At 37.8% G+C, this 19,028-nt stretch overlaps 4 protein-coding genes and 1 pseudogene across 5 annotated transcripts; 2 read left to right on the forward strand and 3 right to left on the reverse strand.

Annotated features, from left to right (window-relative positions):
* Window positions 1–101: 101 nt before the first annotated feature.
* Window positions 102–7,870, forward strand: LOC126630727 (uncharacterized). Of its 2 annotated transcripts, none has more exons than XM_050300883.1 (20): window positions 102–2,426; window positions 2,512–2,679; window positions 2,778–2,861; window positions 2,949–2,999; window positions 3,132–3,188; window positions 3,269–3,351; window positions 3,495–3,618; window positions 3,711–3,770; window positions 4,127–4,366; window positions 4,559–4,639; window positions 4,769–4,916; window positions 5,176–5,303; window positions 5,470–5,517; window positions 5,620–5,750; window positions 5,993–6,075; window positions 6,262–6,365; window positions 6,459–6,529; window positions 6,695–6,981; window positions 7,110–7,344; window positions 7,434–7,870. In XM_050300883.1, the coding sequence occupies exons 1-19, from the start codon at window positions 1,869–1,871 to the stop codon at window positions 7,262–7,264; spliced, it is 2,661 nt and encodes an 886-aa protein (XP_050156840.1). In that variant the 5' UTR covers window positions 102–1,868; the 3' UTR covers window positions 7,265–7,344; window positions 7,434–7,870. The 2 variants fall into 2 exon arrangements, with proteins under 2 accessions (XP_050156840.1, XP_050156839.1); XM_050300882.1 differs by having other exon boundaries at window positions 7,462–7,870.
* On the forward strand, window positions 448–870 carry LOC126630323 (uncharacterized). Its single transcript, XM_050300406.1, has one exon. The coding sequence runs from the start codon at window positions 448–450 to the stop codon at window positions 868–870; it is 423 nt and encodes a 140-aa protein (XP_050156363.1).
* A 490-nt stretch (window positions 7,871–8,360) lies between the features above and the next one.
* On the reverse strand, window positions 8,361–9,837 carry LOC126630733 (uncharacterized). Its single transcript, XM_050300891.1, has 2 exons — window positions 9,531–9,837; window positions 8,361–9,159 (listed from the first exon to the last, which is right to left on the reverse strand). Exons 1-2 carry the CDS (start codon window positions 9,690–9,692, stop codon window positions 8,518–8,520), a joined length of 804 nt encoding a protein of 267 aa, XP_050156848.1. The 5' UTR covers window positions 9,693–9,837; the 3' UTR covers window positions 8,361–8,517.
* An 812-nt stretch (window positions 9,838–10,649) lies between these two features.
* On the reverse strand, window positions 10,650–12,642 carry LOC126630735 (uncharacterized). The gene is made up of 2 exons (XM_050300892.1): window positions 12,379–12,642; window positions 10,650–11,512 (listed from the first exon to the last, which is right to left on the reverse strand). The coding sequence occupies exons 1-2, from the start codon at window positions 12,538–12,540 to the stop codon at window positions 10,886–10,888; spliced, it is 789 nt and encodes a 262-aa protein (XP_050156849.1). The 5' UTR covers window positions 12,541–12,642; the 3' UTR covers window positions 10,650–10,885.
* A 3,540-nt stretch (window positions 12,643–16,182) lies between these two features.
* LOC126630732 (uncharacterized) lies at window positions 16,183–18,855 on the reverse strand (annotated as a pseudogene).
* Between the last annotated feature and the right edge of the window lie 173 nt (window positions 18,856–19,028).

The following is a 19,028-nucleotide window of genomic DNA, read 5'->3' on the forward strand; positions in this document are numbered from 1 at the left end:
TTAAACACCTAAAAATTAGGGATTGAACTGGACGTTAAGCTAATCCTCTCCCTAATTTTACAGAAATTCGAGGGGATATATTGAGCAAGTAGTCAAAAGGGATCAAACATTCCCATGGTAAACTCAGATTCGCCAACTTCATAATTTCTAAATCCTTAAACCTAACCTGACCTGATTTGGAGAATCAAATCTCTCAAATTTGGGGAAGGTTCAGGGAACAAGAAGAAGATCAACAAGGATTTTTGGGGAGCTGAGATTATTTTGATTTAATTTAATTTAAGTTTAAATGATTTCTCCTCCTCAAATTTCTTAAGGTTTTGCAAAATACAAAGACGAGCTTCGCTTCGCTTTCCTTTCGAAATCCATCCGTTTTTATTCCTGATTTCGAAAGAAAAGGAAAAAGCTCGCCTTTGCGTGGTAAGTTGAGTGAAATAATTCATAAATCCAATGGAAGCCCATTTCGCAAAATCGGTGCCAGTCCCTCTCATCCTCCTGAGCCTCTTCCCAATCATTGTCTTCTGTTCCTTCACTACAGTTCGATCCGACCACGAATCATCTACGATGATTAATCTCCGGTTGCCCTCAGATGCCACGTCCGCGGATCGATGCAGTGCACAAGTGGAGTCACCCTTGTCCCGCCCCATGTGTCCGGTAAGCTGCTTTAGACCAGACCCGGTGTGTGGGGTGGACGGGGTTACCTACTGGTGTGGGTGCCAAGAGGCACAATGTGCCGGTGTCAAAGTAGGAAAATTAGGGTTTTGTGAAGTGGGCAACGGGGGGTCTGCCCCTCTCTCTGCTCAGGCGCTGCTTCTGGTTCACATTGTTTGGCTGATCGTCCTCGGCTTCGCGGTCCTTTTCGGGCTGTTCTGAATCGACAACGACCATTAGTTGATGATGATTTTGCTGGTTTCTTGGAGGTCAAGCAAGCTTCAATCATTTTAATCTTCTTGCAACGCAGAGACCATTTAACTGATCAATTGATATGACCCAGACACACAGAAAAACAAAGAACATGCGTGTTGTGCAAGAAAGTCGTGATCTTTTGTATCTTTAATTTTTTTTTTCTTGATTAGGTTTATCTTTGATACGGTGAAGGCCTCTCTTACATCATTGAGTACTGGAATTACTTTCATTCACCACTCTTGTGATGGTGATGTTCACCACCCTATTTATCACGGTTAGATAAGTTTAAATTTCATAATCTGTGTAGTGGATAGATACAAATCTCAAAATTTATACTCATTCAACGGTGGTAGGTAAGGTGATGAACATTACCACCACTAGAGGGTGGTGAGCAAAAATGCACATGTTGAGTAATAGAGGAGGATACAGATAGGCCTTTGTGCTTACGGTTTGATTCATCAGAAACAGATTGTTGGAAAATAGATAACGATTGAATTTTTAAAGTTAAGATGAACATGTACCGTTTGATTAAATCTAACGGCTCTTATAAAAAAGAGTCGTCACGAGTCCTTAAAATGAGGACCTTAGGTGAACATCATTGTTTGATCACTTGTATATGTACATGCAAGAAAATCGAATTAAGCTTCTCAGCGGGTTGGCTTGGTATTGCTGTGATTTGAAAAAAAAAACTTATTCTGCTTTGCTGTGAGAATAAGCTCATTTTTGCTGCTTCACGTTTTCATCTTTTTTTTCACCCAAAACTGTGAAAATAAGATGTTTTTAAGTGTTTACCAAATAAATTTTTGAGCTCAGTTTTAATATCCACCTTTTATAAAAGCACACCAGTACCAAATCAATACGTAGTCTTGCTTTTTATCTTGATTATTTGTATGAAATTATAACGTTTGACATTGAAATGGGCCAAATGGTCAACGAATCTCTTTCAATTAATTTGAGCCCATTACATGCCAAAATTGTTTTTGGACTTCCGGATGCGGGCCACCCGGCCCACAATCCATAAGACGGCTAGTCGCCCAACACCACACGCTGCCTTGTCTGGTCATCCTGTGAGCTCTGAGAAACCAGTCCCGCCACTTGTAGCCGTTGGCAGCCAAACGCTCCGCCACCGCCACACAGAGCTCCCAGAAATGTTGTTTTCTTGCGCTCCGTTTGGAATCTCCAACCCCATCGTCTTCCTCACCTTCACCAATTTCGGCCACCGCGCCAGTAATTTACTCAAAGCCAAACGCGCCGCCTCAATCTCCTCCCTAAATTACCAGTCCGCCACAGCATCGCAGGCCCACCACGACAGCCTTAGGGTTTTGGAATGGGACAAGCTCTGTGACTCCGTCGCCTCCTTCGCGCGTACTTCGTTAGGCCGCGAAGCCACCAAGGCACAGCTTTGGTCTTTGAGTCAGACGTACGAAGAAAGCCTCAGGCTTTTGCACGAAACCAACGCCGCAGTCGAAATGTGCAAGCACGGCGGTTGCTCTTTGGATTTCACCGGCGTCAATGTCGTTTTGGTAAGCAATCTTCCAAATTTCCATGCGTCTTGTCATTCATTTCCTGAAAATTTGATGACTTTGCCCGCTTCTCTCTGAATTTTAGGTGCAATCTGCCATACAACATGTTCGGAGGAGTTCGCCAGTGGACGGAGACGAAGCGCTAGCTGTGGTGGCGATGCTGCAGTACGCGGAGAATTTGCAGAGTAATCTGAAAGCTGCTATCAAGGAAGATGCAGACTGGTACACACGTTTTATGCCGCTTTCGGAAGTGGTAAATTGTACAACATTGAAATTTCGAATAAAGTAGTACCGATTGTTAACATACATTTCAATGAATTCATATGTATCTACTTTTAACTGCTTGCACAGATAATGGAATTCGAAGTTAATCGGTCACTAGTTAAGCTGATACAGCAAGTTATAGATGAAGATGGCAGTGTTAAAGACTCTGCGGTTCGTTACTAACTGTGTTACTTTGTATTTATGGTGTTTTTTCCCCTGCGTTCTTGCCTCATTCAAAACTTTTGTTCCTTGTTTTAGAGTCCTAATCTGAAACGACTACGCAGTCAAGTTCGGACGCTTGAGGGAAAGGTAAGTTCTTATATTTTCTTTATCGTCGCCCATGGAGATTTGAAAAGACGATGAATTTCTTGGTTTTGAGGTTACTGTTTCTCTTCATACTTATTCACAACTTATTGTATGACTTATTGCTCTGCTGTTCAGATTAATCAGTTAATGGACAGCCTAATTAGGAATGACAAGAGTGAAACGCCGTCCCTGGTAAGAAGCTCAAGTTCGGGGATGTATATCGTAATGTCTTCAAGATTATTATCCTAATTACTATACTGTAATTGGTTCAGGAAGTGAGTAATGTTGATGGCAGGTGGTGCATTAAATCAAGTGCTAACGAACTGAAAATTTTTAAGGGTCTGCTGTTGCCCAGGTCTGTAAAGTTTGTTGTATAACTTTTATCAACTCTGAGCATTCAAACAACACTTTATTTATTGTTTTAAGGTCTTGATCATATTTTGTAGTTCTCTCTCAGATGTTGATTGATTCAGTCCTGAAAGTGATATAATGTTATAGTCGTTCAGGCATAGGAAGCATTGTCGAGCCATTATCTGCTATCCCTCTAAATGATGAATTGCAACGAACAAGGGTACTAGTTTCAGAAGCTGAGGCAGAAGTTCTCTCAATGTTAACAGAAAAGGTTTCTGGCTTTACGTGGTATAACTATTCTTTTTCTGGCTATATAATATTTTCCCTTTTTTTACGTTTATCTTGTTGTTGTTTTCTGTACAGATGCAAATGGATCTTGATAACATTGAACAACTATCCAACAGAATAATCCAATTGGATGTGGTAGGTTGCTGCCACCATTCAATGATATCTTCTTTCAGCTCGTTCTCTCTTTCATTTTATTCTTGAACGGAATCAATTAATTTCTAAAGAAACAAAAGGAACAATAAAAGGTCGTACCCAGTGCACAAGGCTCCCGCTTTACGCAGGGTCTGGGAGAGGTAAAGAAAAAAATTTCATACCTTAATTTGAATGCCTCAAAAGCAGTCTTCACAAAATTCAGAATCATTACTCAAGTTTGAAGCACATTCCAACTGCATGATCATATTTTCATGGATTTTTTTCTAAATACCATTACGGCTGTTACTTTTTCTCTTATTTTGGTTGGAAATTCATTAGTTTGGGCTGTTAATTTGTAGGTCCATGCCCGAGCAACTTATGGTCTATCATTTGGGGGAACATATCCAAAAATATTTCTACCAGGAGGGCATGGCCCTTCCACTTTGACCAACTTATCAGGGAACAAACATCAACAAGTATCTGATCCCTCAAAGAGTGAATGGGTGTTGTATCTGCCGAAAGCTTATCATCCTCTATTACTTCACCAACATAGAGAAAATTTACAGAAGGCTAGGAAGGAGTTAAAGAATGCCACTATGGTACTTATGTGATAACTCATAATTGTAATCTGGTGCCCATTTGTTATATGAATTAAACTCGACTTTATTTTTACTGTATTCTTTTAATAGAGTGGCGATCAATAGGACTTGCATTGAGGTGAGTGCCACCTTTCAACAGTCAGTAGTTTACTTCTTGACAAGTATGTATTAAACATTTTGTTCTGTTACTAGGAAATCAAAAGAAAAGTACAAGGAGAAAATGTTGCACAGAAAGCAGGAAAAGATACCAATATTTCATCCTTAGAATTGAAGGTAATCTCTAATTTAATAGGGTGATTATTCATAATACAGATGGCAGGAAATTCTTATCTCTTAGTGTGCAGACACTCTATATTTATTAAACAGATATTTTGTTAATAATGTTTTACCTCTGTTTTCCAGGCTAAAGAACTGGAACAAGCTCGACCAATTCCAGTTGATTTTTTCATAGCTAAAAAAACACGAGTTTTGGTTATCACTGGCCCTAATACGGGGGGTAAAACCATTTGCCTAAAGACTGTAGGATTGGCAGCTATGATGGCAAAATCAGGTTTATCTAACATATCTTAATTCTTTTAGTCATTCCTTTAAGTTTTACTAGTAGTCTCACTATTGTACAGATACTGTAATTGTTATGCTTTCTCATATCAATCTGAGATTGTTAATATCCAGTCCACAGACACTTCGGATGAATAGGTTTATGAAATGAAAACAGATCGCTCTCCAAACGGGTAGAAAGTATTTAGGGATATAAAATTGTCACAAATGCAACTTTCAACACTTGTAACCCCCTTTTTTACACATTGCAGGTCTTTATGTTTTATGTTCCGAATCAGTACAAATCCCTTGGTTTGATTCAGTTTTTGCTGACATTGGTGATGAACAATCCCTGACCCAATCGCTTTCCACCTTTTCCAGCCACTTAAAACATATAAGCGTAAGAAAAAAGTTCTTTCTGAAAGTTTTTCTACCTTGTCTTTAGTAAAGCTTCCATATGGTAAACATGATCAACAACAAAGGTAGAATAGACAAAAACTTGATTGAGACATTTACTGCAGGAGTTTCGGTGAAAATTCTTGACTATATGTTTATGATTCATGCAGGACATCCAATCACAGTCAACAAATCGTTCACTTGTGCTACTAGATGAGGTCTGGTTAAATTGACTGTTTTTTAAATGAAAAAAAAATATGAAAAATGAAAGGAAATAAAAATGAATACAGGTATTACATAACTCCTTTTGCGTTTGTTAGGTTGGTGCAGGAACAAATCCTCTCGAAGGAGCAGCTCTGGGGATGTCTCTCCTGGAATCTTTTGCCGAAACTGGTGCTTTGTTGACAATTGCTACAACACATCATGGTGAACTCAAAACCCTGAAATACAGGTATATGACATACAAGTTAAAGATGCAAATATTGCATTACTAATGACAGTTCAATTATTTAACACGTCAAGTTTGTAGGAAGAAAAAATGGTTGTCAGACTTATGGTCATAGTTTGTTCTGGATGTGGTTGATTGAAGTGAAGTTTGCCCCATCTTCCTACTTGAAATCTATATGAGCCCATATAGTATGTGTCCTGCTATAAAGTCTTTGTTTCATGTTGATGAGATTGGTTCTTTGACAGCAACGAGGCCTTTGAAAATGCATGTATGGAGTTTGATGAAGTGAAGTTAAAGCCAACTTACAGGATTCTCTGGGGAGTACCAGGTCTTCATTATGACAAACAAATTTAGCCTTTGTTCTGATTTTTCTTTTTAAATCCGTTATCCTGGTGACAGAAGGGAAGAGCCATGCTATGTAATTTATTAGTAGTCGTGTGGTGTTCCCATATATTGTTACATTATACGGTTGTATTACTACATAATGACTGAAGGATTGAGATTTATTCCGCAGGCCGTTCAAATGCAATCAATATAGCTGAAAGGTTAGGACTACCTGGTAAAGTTGTAGATAATGCCCGTGAACTATATGGTGCAGCTAGTGCAGGAATAGATGAGGTAACATGCGTAGCTTTTCTCAAGTTCTGTTCGAAATCTCTCGTTTTCTTCACGTCATTAAAATGAATCTGTTCATTCCAAATTCCAATGCAGGTGATAATTGACATGGAACGGTTAAAGCAGGATTTTCAAGAGCTTTTACATGAAGGACAACATCATCTGATGTGAGATTTTTCTGCCCAGTTTAGATAATGCTGATATAAACTTAGTGTTACAGTCTTGAACAGGGAACAAATTTTAGAAAGAGAAAATAACATAAAAGCTAAGTCATGATGCCTAGATGAATCTCAGGTTACAGACAGTGAATCAGTTCATTTTTGTACTCGTAGGCTCTCAAGAGAGTCGTATGAGAAACTGTTGGTTGCCAAAAGGAAGACTATGGAACATAGTAGTGATCAAAGATATAGGAAGATACGAGAAATATCTGAGGCTGCTGCAATGGCCCGTTCTATCCTTCACAAAAAAGTACGAACACGCCGTGCATCTGCAATTCAATCTCTGCAACCTACTTTAACGCACACAAGCCAGCATAAATTGGAAACTAACAGTCAACGCACAAGAATAGATGATGGACATTCAACGGAAAATAGGAGTGCATCCTCTTTATCGCCATCAGGTATTCATAAACCAATTAGAACTTCCGAGACCTATTTAGTATTGACTGTCAAATCTCTTCTTGGGTTGAGTTTTTACCAACCAAGAATGTGTTTTACTTAAGTAGTAGTTTTTCACTTTATATTTCAGTTAAATTTGAGCTTCCCAAGGTTGGCAATATGGTGTTTGTTTCTTCCCTTGGAAAGAAAGCTGCAGTTTTGACAGTGGATCCATCTAAAGAGGAAATAGTGGTTCAAGCCGGAAACATGAAGCTGAAATTGAAACTCGACGACATTAAGGCGTGACTGACAAGAATACATGCATGTGAATGCCATCTACGACGTGAACAGAAAGAACTTTTGGTCGCACAATTGCACATTAACGAGTAAGCATGCTCCGCATTGTTTATAACTCGTTTTAAGTATGCTTTGTTTCCATATCAACTCTTATTTCGCCATCTCTCTCTGATGTCAGATACCGTTATGTTGAATACCATCTGCAGATCCGACAATCAAACTTAATAGTAAGCTGGTAGGTATAGCTCAAGCTTGAACCAAGCATGCCAATTAAAATTCTTACATCTTGAAGATACCCGACACATTGACGGTGGGAGATGCATAATACACTTTATGAGGGTTTCAACCTTCAACCAATGAAAGAGACTGTAAAGAAACATCCTCAGTAATATGAGATGTAACTGCCTCGGTTGCTTATCTTTGTAAGTACATGATTCTATATATCTTGGAACTCAATTCGATGAAACATGGTCCAAGTTTTGATTGTCGTGATCAAATGGATCTTGGATTCGATGTGAATCTGAAAGATCTCTTTTGTGAGGTATCTGTGTAACAAACTTTTGCATCCCCAGCTAGCTTGTTGGGTAAGTAAAAATAAAAGAGAAATGCTAAGAACACTCTCAAAAGTGAGACTCTCTACAGACTCTCTGCCGCCTCATGTTTTTGGCACAATGTTTTATTAGTATCGAAATTGAAGTTAAACTATGAGATGTCAAAGAGTCTGTGGAGAGATAGTAGTGCACTGTACGTTTAAATATTGTTGACTTAATTTGCTTCTTATCACGTGCCCCACGATTTGCAAGAAAGCAGTTGCCCAAGTATTAGCTTTAGCTTCGTTTTTGCGCTTCCATTTTTAAACAAAGAGAAGATTGAACCTTTCTATTTGTTTTTTGAGAAACTTCCATGTAAATGTTTGGTTCCTTTTTGAGAGTGACTACGATATTTCAAGGTCAATAATATACGGGATTTTTCTATTATGCAACGGGAAACCTTAACCGTTGAATCTCTGGCTATACACTGAAGCATAATGGAATTTTTAATCGATTTTTATGATACTTGCGTGGACTTCCTTAACTGTCTCTGTCATATCATACGTGTATTGCATAGAAAATTCCAAATATATAATGCTATGTTACATCAACTTATTTAACTGCAATTGGATTCAACTTGTATTGAATCTGAACCGCTCCTTAGTTTTGTATGCTATTATATTCTCGGCAAACTAAATTGCTGATCCATCAAGTGAGAGAATTCCAAATCAATCACGCACTGTGACGTGGTTTCTCACACACTACACTTGAGATACCATCACAATGTGTCATCCCCGGTGCATTGGACAAGCCTTGCTCCTCATCATCCTTAATGAGAATGGGGTCATCATCCCAAGCAACCCCAACAACCGAATTAGACTGAAAGGTGAAATCCAGAAAATACAGCATGATCACCAAAACAACGCACGACAAGAACATCGAAATCGGCCCGAAAATCCACAGAAACAGAGGGAACGAGAAGTAGAATGCTCGGAGTCCCAGGGACCAGAAATAGCTGCCTCGGTTCACGGTGGTGGCAACGTACTCTTGCGTGAGGTACTGCTGCTTGTGGTGCGGCGGCGACATCATCTTCTTGAACGGCGCGTTGATGAGCATGCTGGCATGGCTGTAGTATCTTATGGACTGCACGTTGAACAGGAATGCCACCAAGAAACACACTAAAATGGCGAAGAACTTGATCGAAAACGCAAACTCACTTCGGTTTCCGAAAACGAAAAATGCTCCCCTGTTGCTGCTGGTCATCAAGAGGGCAATGAGAGAGCAGAGCATGATCGCTGTCGAGGCCAAAACGGTCGATGCCATTATGTTGTTTCGAAGCGTCTGCACCGGAAGAATACCATTCTTTGGAGCATCCTGCATTTCATACAGATCCAAATTGGTCAGTAAAATTCAATCTTTATCATTCATGTTGGTTTTGTAGGCATTTCTAGGATTCATGACGCATGCAAAAGGATAATCCATGCATCTAGAGAGTCATTTTTCTTTATATGAATGCATGGCATCATTTCACTGTAGAAACATCATAATCCGATCAGTCATTTATTCTCTTTATCATTATACCGTTTAGCCATCCGTATATATATATATATATATATATATTTATCATTAACGATAAATTTACATGGATGACTAATCAGTCTACAAATTGAATGAAACTTTCTGAAAGTAGTCTTTTAGATGATGATAAAGGAAATAAACATTTCGGTTTGTTGGGTTTGACTTACGTCCATCATGGCTTGAACCCAGAAGCGGCGATTGATGGAGTTGATGCCGATGACGGTCTTATTGGGTTGCTTAACGATTCGACATAGGAGCCATAGATGGTAAGCCGCCATCAGCAGGAGGCCTGCTGGTACCAAAATGTAATCCAGAACTTTTAGCTGCATCTTCTTCACTTCAGTTATAATCCTCCTTCCTTTCTTTACTTATATTGTTGATAGAACGAGAGGTAAGTGCAAGTGGAATACGTCTACGATGGTGAGTTTGTGATTTTTTTATAACGAAGTGGTTGGTCTCGGAGTATCTCCAAAGAAAAATGTCAAATACACAGAACCTCGAAGTTGAATTCGATTGGATGACTTATGTTCTTATTTCTTTATATATTTTCTGGACTATATATAAATGACTCATATACTAATTAAACATTTGTGTAGTTATGATTTAAAGAGGTAACACGGTTAACAAAGATAAAAAATTAAAAATTAAAAAAAAAAAAGGGGTTGTGTATTCATGATATAACTTTTTTTATTTGATCGGGCATCGGGTGTCCACCATTCTATTCGTTGAAATAAAATATAGAGCAATGCTAGGGAGACGGTGGGAGATGCATAATATACTTTATTAGAGTTTCAACTTTCAGCCAACGATAGGTAATGTAAATAAACGTCCTCAGTAATATGAAATGTAACTGCTTCGGTTGCTCATCTTCGTAAGTGCATGATTCTATGTATCTTGGAACTCGAATCGTTGAAACATGGCCCAAGTTTTGACTGTCATGATCGAATAGATCATGAATTCGACATGAATCTGAAAGATCTCTTTTGTGAGGCATCTGTGTAACAAACTGTGTTGCATCCCCAGCTAGCTTGTTGGGTAAGGAAAAATAAAGCCCTTCTGTTTGTTTTCTGCATAACTTCCATGTAAACGTTTGGTGCCTTTTTGAGAGTGACTACGATATTTCAAGGATAATAAAATTCGGGGTTTTTCTAGTATGCAACGAGAAACCTTAGCCATTGAATCTCTAGCCATACACGGAAGCATAAAGGAATTTTTGATCGATTTGTGTGGTACATGCGTGAACTTTCCTTATCTGTCTCTATCGATTTGTACGAAGAATGCCAAAATCCATCAAACTGAACATTATAGTTCATAACTTTATAAGGGTATGAAAACAGACCCCAAGTATTCCATATATGTAATGCTATGATACATCAACTTATTTAATGGCAGTTGAATTAAACTTTATTGAATCTGACATAACTTTATAAGGGTATGAAAACAGACCCCTAGTTTTTGCAACTATTCTATTCTCTGCAAATTAAATTGCCAATCCATCCACCGAGAGTGACGGTATCCTAAATCAGTCACACACTTCGCTTGAGGTACCGTCACGTGTCATCCCCGGTGCATTGAACAAGCCTTGCTCCTCATCACCCTTAATGAGGATCGGGTCTTCATCCCCAGCAACCGCAACAACCCAATTGAACTGAAAGGTGACATCCAGAAAATACAGCATGATCACCAAAACAATGCACGACAAGAACATAGGAATCGGCCCGAAAATCCACAGAAACAGAGGGAACGAAAAGTAGAATGCTCGGAGGCCCAAGGACCAGAAATAGCTGCCTCTGTTCACGGTTGTGGCAACGTACTCTGTCGTGAGGTACTTCTGCTTCTGGTGCGGCGGCAACAACATCCTCTTGAACGGCGCGTTGATGAGCATGCTGGCATGGCTGTAGTACCTTATGGACTGCACGTTGAAGAGGAATGCCACCAAGAAACACACCAAAATGGCGAAGAACTTGATTGAAAATGCAAGTTCGGTTCGGTCTCCAAAGACGAATAAAGTCGTTCTGTATTTGGTGCCGCTGGTCATCAAGAGGGCAATGAGAGAGCAGAGCGTAATGGCGGTCGAGGCCAAAAGGGTCGATGCCATTATGTTGTTTCGAAGCGTCTGCACCGGAAGAACACCATTCTTTGGAGCATCCTGCATGTACAAATTCAACATTGGTCACTAAAGATTCAATCTTTATCATTCATGTTGGTTTTGTAGAGATTTCTAGGATTCATGTTACATGCAAACGATAATCCTTACATGTAAAGTCCTTATATTACTACATGAAATCATTTCATTGTAAAAACGTCATAATTGAACCATTTATTCTCTTATCACCATTACCCTTTAGCCATCCGTATATTTATCAGTAACGAGGGTTATGGTAACTAGTATCTTCATAATTTAACGTCAACTTGTTTGATTTATATAGATGATCAAGGTTCTAAAAGGTGTTACTAGTCTGGCAGCTTGCAGGGGCCAAGCACCTAAGTGTCTCGGCGGGCCCAGACGGTTTTTTACTTCTTCATATTTTAGTTAAATTTATTATATATTATAGGGAACTTTAACGAAAAGATTCCAGTACTGTTCACTTTAACGAAAAACCATATTTTTACGCTAAAAGTCAATCTTAATATTATTCACTTTACCCTTTATTTTGTCTTTATCGTTAAGACTCAAAATTTTCAAACAATTTTTATTAGTTTTCCTTATTTCTTATATACATAAATGTCTACTTACACTTACAAAAAATAAGAAAGAATCGCGACCTAAATGGGTGCTTAAAACGGATCTCGACAGACCAAACGCCTGGTCTAGCAGCCTTTCTTATTTTGTAAATGCCTAAGTATTAATCGTAGCGATGACCAGTCGCCTAACTCCTAAACGGCGTTAGGCGGGAACTTTTAAAACACGGTAGATTCTTAATCAGTCTACAAATGAATAAAAAAATTGTAAAAATGATCTTTTAAACGATGATAAAAAAAAAAAAACATTTGGGTTTATAGGGTTTGAGTTACCTCCATCATGGCTTGGACCCAGAAGCGGCGATTGATGGAGTTGATGCCGATGACGGTCTTGTTGGGTTGCTTAACGATTCGGCATAGAAGCCATAGATGGTAAGTCACCATCAGTAGGAGGCCTGCTGGTACCAAAATGTAATCCAGAACTTTTAGCTCCATCTTCTTCACTTCAACTGGAATACGTGGTTGAAGGGAGAGCGAGAGGAGAGTGCAAGTCGAATACGATTCCGAGTGTGTTTTTGTGTCTTTTTTTTTTATTTTTTTTTATTTTTTATAACCAAGTGGTTGGTTTCGGAGCATCTTTGAAGAGCATCTCCAAAGAAAAATGCAATAATATCATTGTTCATGTCTTGTATGCGTACCCATTTAATCAGGCCCCTTATTAGAAAATATTTTCAATTTTGGGTAAAAATAGGGATTAGTTGTAACGATCTGAACTATCTGTTTTATAAATTTCGATTCATAGATAATCTCTGTAAAAATTCAATTTAATTTGAAATTATTTGCCTATTTAATTATTACGATGAAATTTCATTATTTCATATAGAACAAAGTGTTCATCAATTTTTTTAACCCAATTAGATGTCTCAAATATTTCTGATTTGACTATTATTTTGCAAAGATGATCTATGAAGTCTAACTTGAAAAATATATAGTTCAGATCGTTAAAATTCGATATAGTGTGTCCTATAACTAATCGTCATTTAAAAAAAAATTAGAGATCCGATCTCTTAAATGCCTCCTCCGTTTAATTATATTTGTTTTATTTTAAATTTTAACTAATTATGATGCCTGCCATCGGTGAACCATGAACTTGATGGATGCTTGCTGGCATCAAAATGCGGAAAGAAATTTAATGTCGTGAATACGGTTCTGAACACCAAATGTAATAATACAATTGGTTAGAAATTTCAAGAAAAAAAAATTCTAAACAATTATATTATTACCTTTGGTTTACCGGATCGTGTTTCCGGCACAATAAAAATTCTCTTCAGAATGTGGCACTCAGCTATTTGTATGATGGAGTATAATTATCTCCCTTCCAAATCTCCTCCTCTCTTATCCTCTTTCACTTTCCTCTTTGTTTTTCTCTCTCTATAAAAAAGTCAAAACAAAATGTTGACATTGTATAATCATGACCATTCAAATACAAAAGAATTTGAAAGTAGAAAAATTTAGAAGGAAGAGAATCATACTCCCTGCATATTAAATCATGATCATATGTAAAATGTGAGACTTATATTTTTAGGCAGTTTTAACGAAACACTTCCGGTATTGTTCACTTTTAACTAAAAAGACTTTTTTACTCAAAAAGTTACTCCTAGTACTATTCACTTACAACACATTTTTGTCATTTTAATTAAAACTCAAAGTTTTCAAATCATTTTCATTAGTTTTCTTATATTTTTTTTGGCCCGACCAAGGTACGTGCGGCTTGCTCCAGCATCTGCCAAGAGGGTCCGCACGTGCCGAAGAAACATATTGACATGTGATCGAATGGATCATGAATGGGACATGAAACTGAAAGATGTGTTTGGCGAGGCATCTCATGTCTATAACAAACTGTGAGAGCATCCTCCGGTTCTTCGGGCAATTCGTGTAGTGTACCTCTCACTCTCTCCATCATAAACCTTTCACAACTACCTCATCACATTCACATGCCTCACGATGCACTTTTAGCTTTGTCCCCTTTTTCCTTCCTTCTATTTTATTTATTTATTCATTTAAATTTTTTTTTTGTTTGTTTGTTCCCATTTAATAGTAATACACCAATATCAACACGGGATTCTCGACTGATACAAGATCTATTGAAGGTTCAGAACTATGTTCGAGGACATTAAACGGGTGGCAATCTCTTTTGAATCTATTCAATGGCAACATATTTATAAAGAAGTCAACTTCCTTGCATATGCTATTACATTTATTGATCACAATGTTGATAATATTTGTATTTGGAATAAGGTGCTTCCTCGTGGCTGCACGCCAAGCATTTGTATTTGATTGTACGGGTTCTAGGTGTTCCCGGAGATTCTCTTTAGCTTAATAAAGTCTATTTCCTAGCCAAAAATAAAATAAAAATATCAACACGGGTAAGGCTGTTTGTAGACATAAAATTTAAAAATGTGCAAGGCCAAACTCTATTTAAAATGCGCTAATACATGTGTTGACCCTAAAAACTACCAAGCCTACGTGGCGCATAAGTCGAGTAATTAGTAAGCTAACTACGTTCTTCGGTTGTGTGCAAGGCGTGCCAACTCGTCGGCCAAGCTTGGCTGAGGAGTAAAATATGTTGATATTGCGTTGGGTGCGCGGCTGACTTCTGTGTCTTGCGATTGTGGCCGAGGAAGGAACTTGTCTCGGCCTTCGAGTTCTAGAGCCTGAAGACAAGGCTGCTAACTTAGCGAAGTTCAATATCAGATTTGGCTTCCAATGTGCCGAATGTAGTAACTCGTAACACCTCAATTCGCCGAGAAGGCTGATGAGATGATCTCGACCAACAAGGATTCGGAAATCCTTCTCGACCGAGACTTGGATAGGTAACCAGTCGCCCTCGACGCAGTGCTGTTTATGCCAACTGAAGATGATGCGAGATCGGCTGATTCTACGACGACAGTGTTGTGTATGCCAACTGAAGATATCACCGGTTGCCTCCACAGTGCTGTTTATGCCAACTGAAGATGTGTCAGCGAAAAAGAAAATAAAAAATCTCAAAATTGTTGAGAGGGTTTGCGTAGGGTAGTTTTGTGTGTTGAATTAGAGGTGTTGAATGTTGCTTGCGACTCTGTATTTATAGCATCCATATTTCCTTGGCAGTGCCTGATAACTTGTAAAGTCCCACTGCAATTCATACTCCGCGAAACTGAAATTAATCCTCAGATACCAAAGCATATCCTTCAAATAGACTTTTGTGATTTTCTAAACCTCATAAAAACCTATCCAAATAAAAGTCTTCTTATCATCATTGCCTAGCCCACCTAGGCTTGTCATCATTTCCCAAAAATGTCGCATGCATCCTGACCCCATGAGTATTAAATTAATTTTTAATTGTGTTTTACTCAAAAACCCATATGGATGCATTCCGTATCTTGGTATCCCATTGCTTGCATTAATCCCCTCACAATTTCATCCCATCCATGCACCTTAACCTTCCAAACCTTACCCACCATGCTTCTCCAATCTGATAGCAGGAATCCCAAGTTTACTCGAATTGTCCATGTTTGAAGATATAATGATCAGATAATTAAAAGATAATTAATATGACAAAAATCATAATATTATCCTTTAACAATAACAAAAATATCTTCATTTTTCGATCGACAGTGTAGAAGTATGCCTACTCAACGGCCTTGATTACTCGGACAGATGATGTAAAATTGGGTCCAAACAACATGTGTTAATTTTGTGTGTACATTATATTGATTCGTATGGAACAATACTTAAATGTTTTTAAACGAAACCATCGCATCTTACTGCATAAAGAATCTTTGCACAACATTGAGCCAATTTCATAGTAAGAACTCGTTTGGAACTTGGAAGTGCTTTTAAATTGACTGAAAGAGTTTTTGGAGTAAATGTTTTGGGGTTCCAAAAGCACTTGAAATGCTTTTACATGATTCACTTGCATTTTACTAAGGATTGGTTTGAAAACATTTTCATCAAAAGCCTTTTCAGAACCAATCCTTAGTAAAATGAAAGTGAATCCTGGAAAAACACTTCAAGGATTGGTTCTGAAAACATTTTCACCAAAAGCGTTTTCAGCTATTTTAAAAACACTTTCAAACGAGACCTAAGACAATGAGGTAGCAAGCAACACAAAATTATTCCCCTCATAAGCATACATTACATACAAATCCAGTACAGTGAACATTATAATTTACAAGTGGCATGAAAATACAGACCAGCTGAGCATTCCATAATACTCTACTTTTGTTCATTGTGTTGTTACATCCATCAACTTATTGTGCTGCAGTTCAGTTCAACTTGTATTGAATCTGAACCGCTTTTTGGTTCAATACTTGTACCTTGCTAGCCAGCTAGTTTCCATTCTCCACTAATTATATTCCGTCAACTTTCTAATGTGACAATGGCTGATTGACTTGAAATGTCGTGCCAGCTAGTTTGGCAACCTTTGTTCCTCATCGTTGTCAGCAACCCCAACCTCCCAACCAAACTGAAAGCTGACATCTAGGAAGTAGAGCGTGATGACCAAAACAAAGCAGGACACGAACATCGGAATTGGCCCGAAAATCCATAGAAACAAAGGGAACGAGAAATAGAACGCCCGGAGTCCCAAGGACCAGAAATAGCTGCCTCGGTTCACGGTGGTGGCAACGTAGTCTGTAGTGAGGTAGTGGTGCTGATGGTGCGGCGACATCCTCTTGCATGGTGCGTTGATGAGAATGCTGGCGTGGCTGTAGTACCTTATGGACTGCACATTGAAGAGGAAAGCCACCAGGAAACACACCAAAATGGCGAAGAACTTGATCGCAAATGCAATCTCGCTTCGGTCCCCAAAGACAAATAAAGCTGCTCTGTATTTGGTGCCGCTGTTCATCAAGAGGGCAGTGAGAGAGCAGAGCGTAATGGCGGTCGAGGCCAAAAGGGTCGACGCCATTATGTTGTTTCTCAATGTTTGCACCGCAAGAACACCATGCTTTGGAGCTTCCTGCATTTCGTGCATGCCCAAATGCAAATTGGTCATTAGAGAACATCATTTTTTTCAATCGTATATGCACTGTTTTTATCCATTAATTTTCTTTTATCGTATTCAATTCAAAAGTCAAAAACTAAAGAAAAAATTAGGTTCTCATCCTTCATTTTTGGTAGTTCATTGATTAAAATCTTATTCATTTTTCATTTTTTATCAAGGTCCTTGTGTATTAATAACATCATTAATTATTTCAATAATAAAATGTTTTTTTTATTTCTAAATATATTCATTTAATGTTAAAAATGTTACAATTAGTATATTTATATTTATGACTAAATTTTTTATCATATATTTTTAGTTTTAGTTTGTATCCATTTTTAATTTGTAATTCTTTTTTAACTTGTACCAATTTTCTTTTCAATTTTAATTTGTACCCATATATTAATTTCTTTTTGTGCCCATATTTTTTAAAGTTTATTTGTATTTGTACCCATATATATATATATATATATATATATATATATATATATTTTTTTTTTTGTACTTTTTATTTTGCTAAATGTACCCATGCTAATTATATGTACCCATTCATGTAAACTTTGAAATTTTTATTGAAACTTTGCAAGATGTTTATTTAGTCAATTATTTATTAGTTTATCACAAAAAATTGGAAGGAAATGCATTGCATGATGGATTTAACTGATTTAAGTTGATTATATAGCGAGCTGGCAAACATTGTGAATGTAGAAAATATGTAGTAATTAATGAAAGAAGTTTAAACACACCATAATCATTTATATATAATGAATTAGTATAATATTTTACACTTTATACATTGTGTGGTAAGATACATGAGTGACTTGGTACCACATAGAGTTCCTATCAAGGTCTAAAATATCGATAATAGCGGAAATACGGTAGTCCAAAAATACGAAAATTTCAATAGAAATATCGGGGTAATATCGATATTTTAGACCTTGAATACAAGACGGCCGACCAACTGGTTAAAAACCTTTCTTTCAACATTTTCCAACAACATAAAAATTCACTCATGCAAGATAATATGAATAGGAACCAATTAAGAAGATAAAAAAAATTGAAAGATATGATTTTGATTGATGGGTTTTGTTGGGTTTTGGTTTTACCTCCATCATTGCGTGAACCCAGAAGCGGCGGTTGATGGAATTGATTCCGATGATGGTCCTGTTGGGCTGCGTCAGGATTCGATAGAGAAGCCATAGGTGGTATGCCACCATTACCAGCAGCCCTGCCGGCACCAAAACGTAATCCAAAACTCTTTGCTGCATTTCTTCTTCTTCTTCTGAGATCTTTTGCTTCTGAAATTGTTCAAGGGAGGAGAGAGAGAGTCCAAGTGTAACACGGGTGTGGGTTTCTGTTGTGTTGAGCTGTGTTTGTGTGTGTGGAGTGGACTCTCTGGTTTTTTGGTACGAAAAGGAGAAAAACGAGGCGGGTTTTTATTGCAAACATGCCGGTCTTGAACGGGCGGAAGTTCTTGCGTAGGAGAAGTCCATGCCAAGAATCCCTTTGCATGTACGTGACGTGATATCGGCTTCTCTATTCAAGATAGCTCCTCAAAGCTTCTGCACTTTATCATTAGTATTATAATTTAGCGCTATTTCTTTTCGGTAGTGCTATTCACTTACTTCTTTTTACCTCCTACCCATTCTTGTTAATTTCTATTCACCGATCTTCAATTTGTTTGATCCGACGGCCGATAATTGAAAGTGATGTGTGAGAGGTAGAAATGAGTGTGGACAGCTTCATCCTTTCTTTCTACTTATACATTTAGTACTTAATCCCAACATAGAATATACTTATATCATATAGGAGATGTTACAAATGACATAAAATGAGGCTTAAAATGTGATTTAGACGAGAAAATAGGAACAGTGTCACACGATATTGCGATTCCATCCAAATTAGCACACTTTTTTTATTATTAATATTCTTTAAAAGTAACGAGACATACCAATCA

This window comes from Malus sylvestris, chromosome 7 (genome assembly GCF_916048215.2).
Source record: "Malus sylvestris chromosome 7, drMalSylv7.2, whole genome shotgun sequence".
NCBI lineage: Eukaryota > Viridiplantae > Streptophyta > Magnoliopsida > Rosales > Rosaceae > Malus > Malus sylvestris.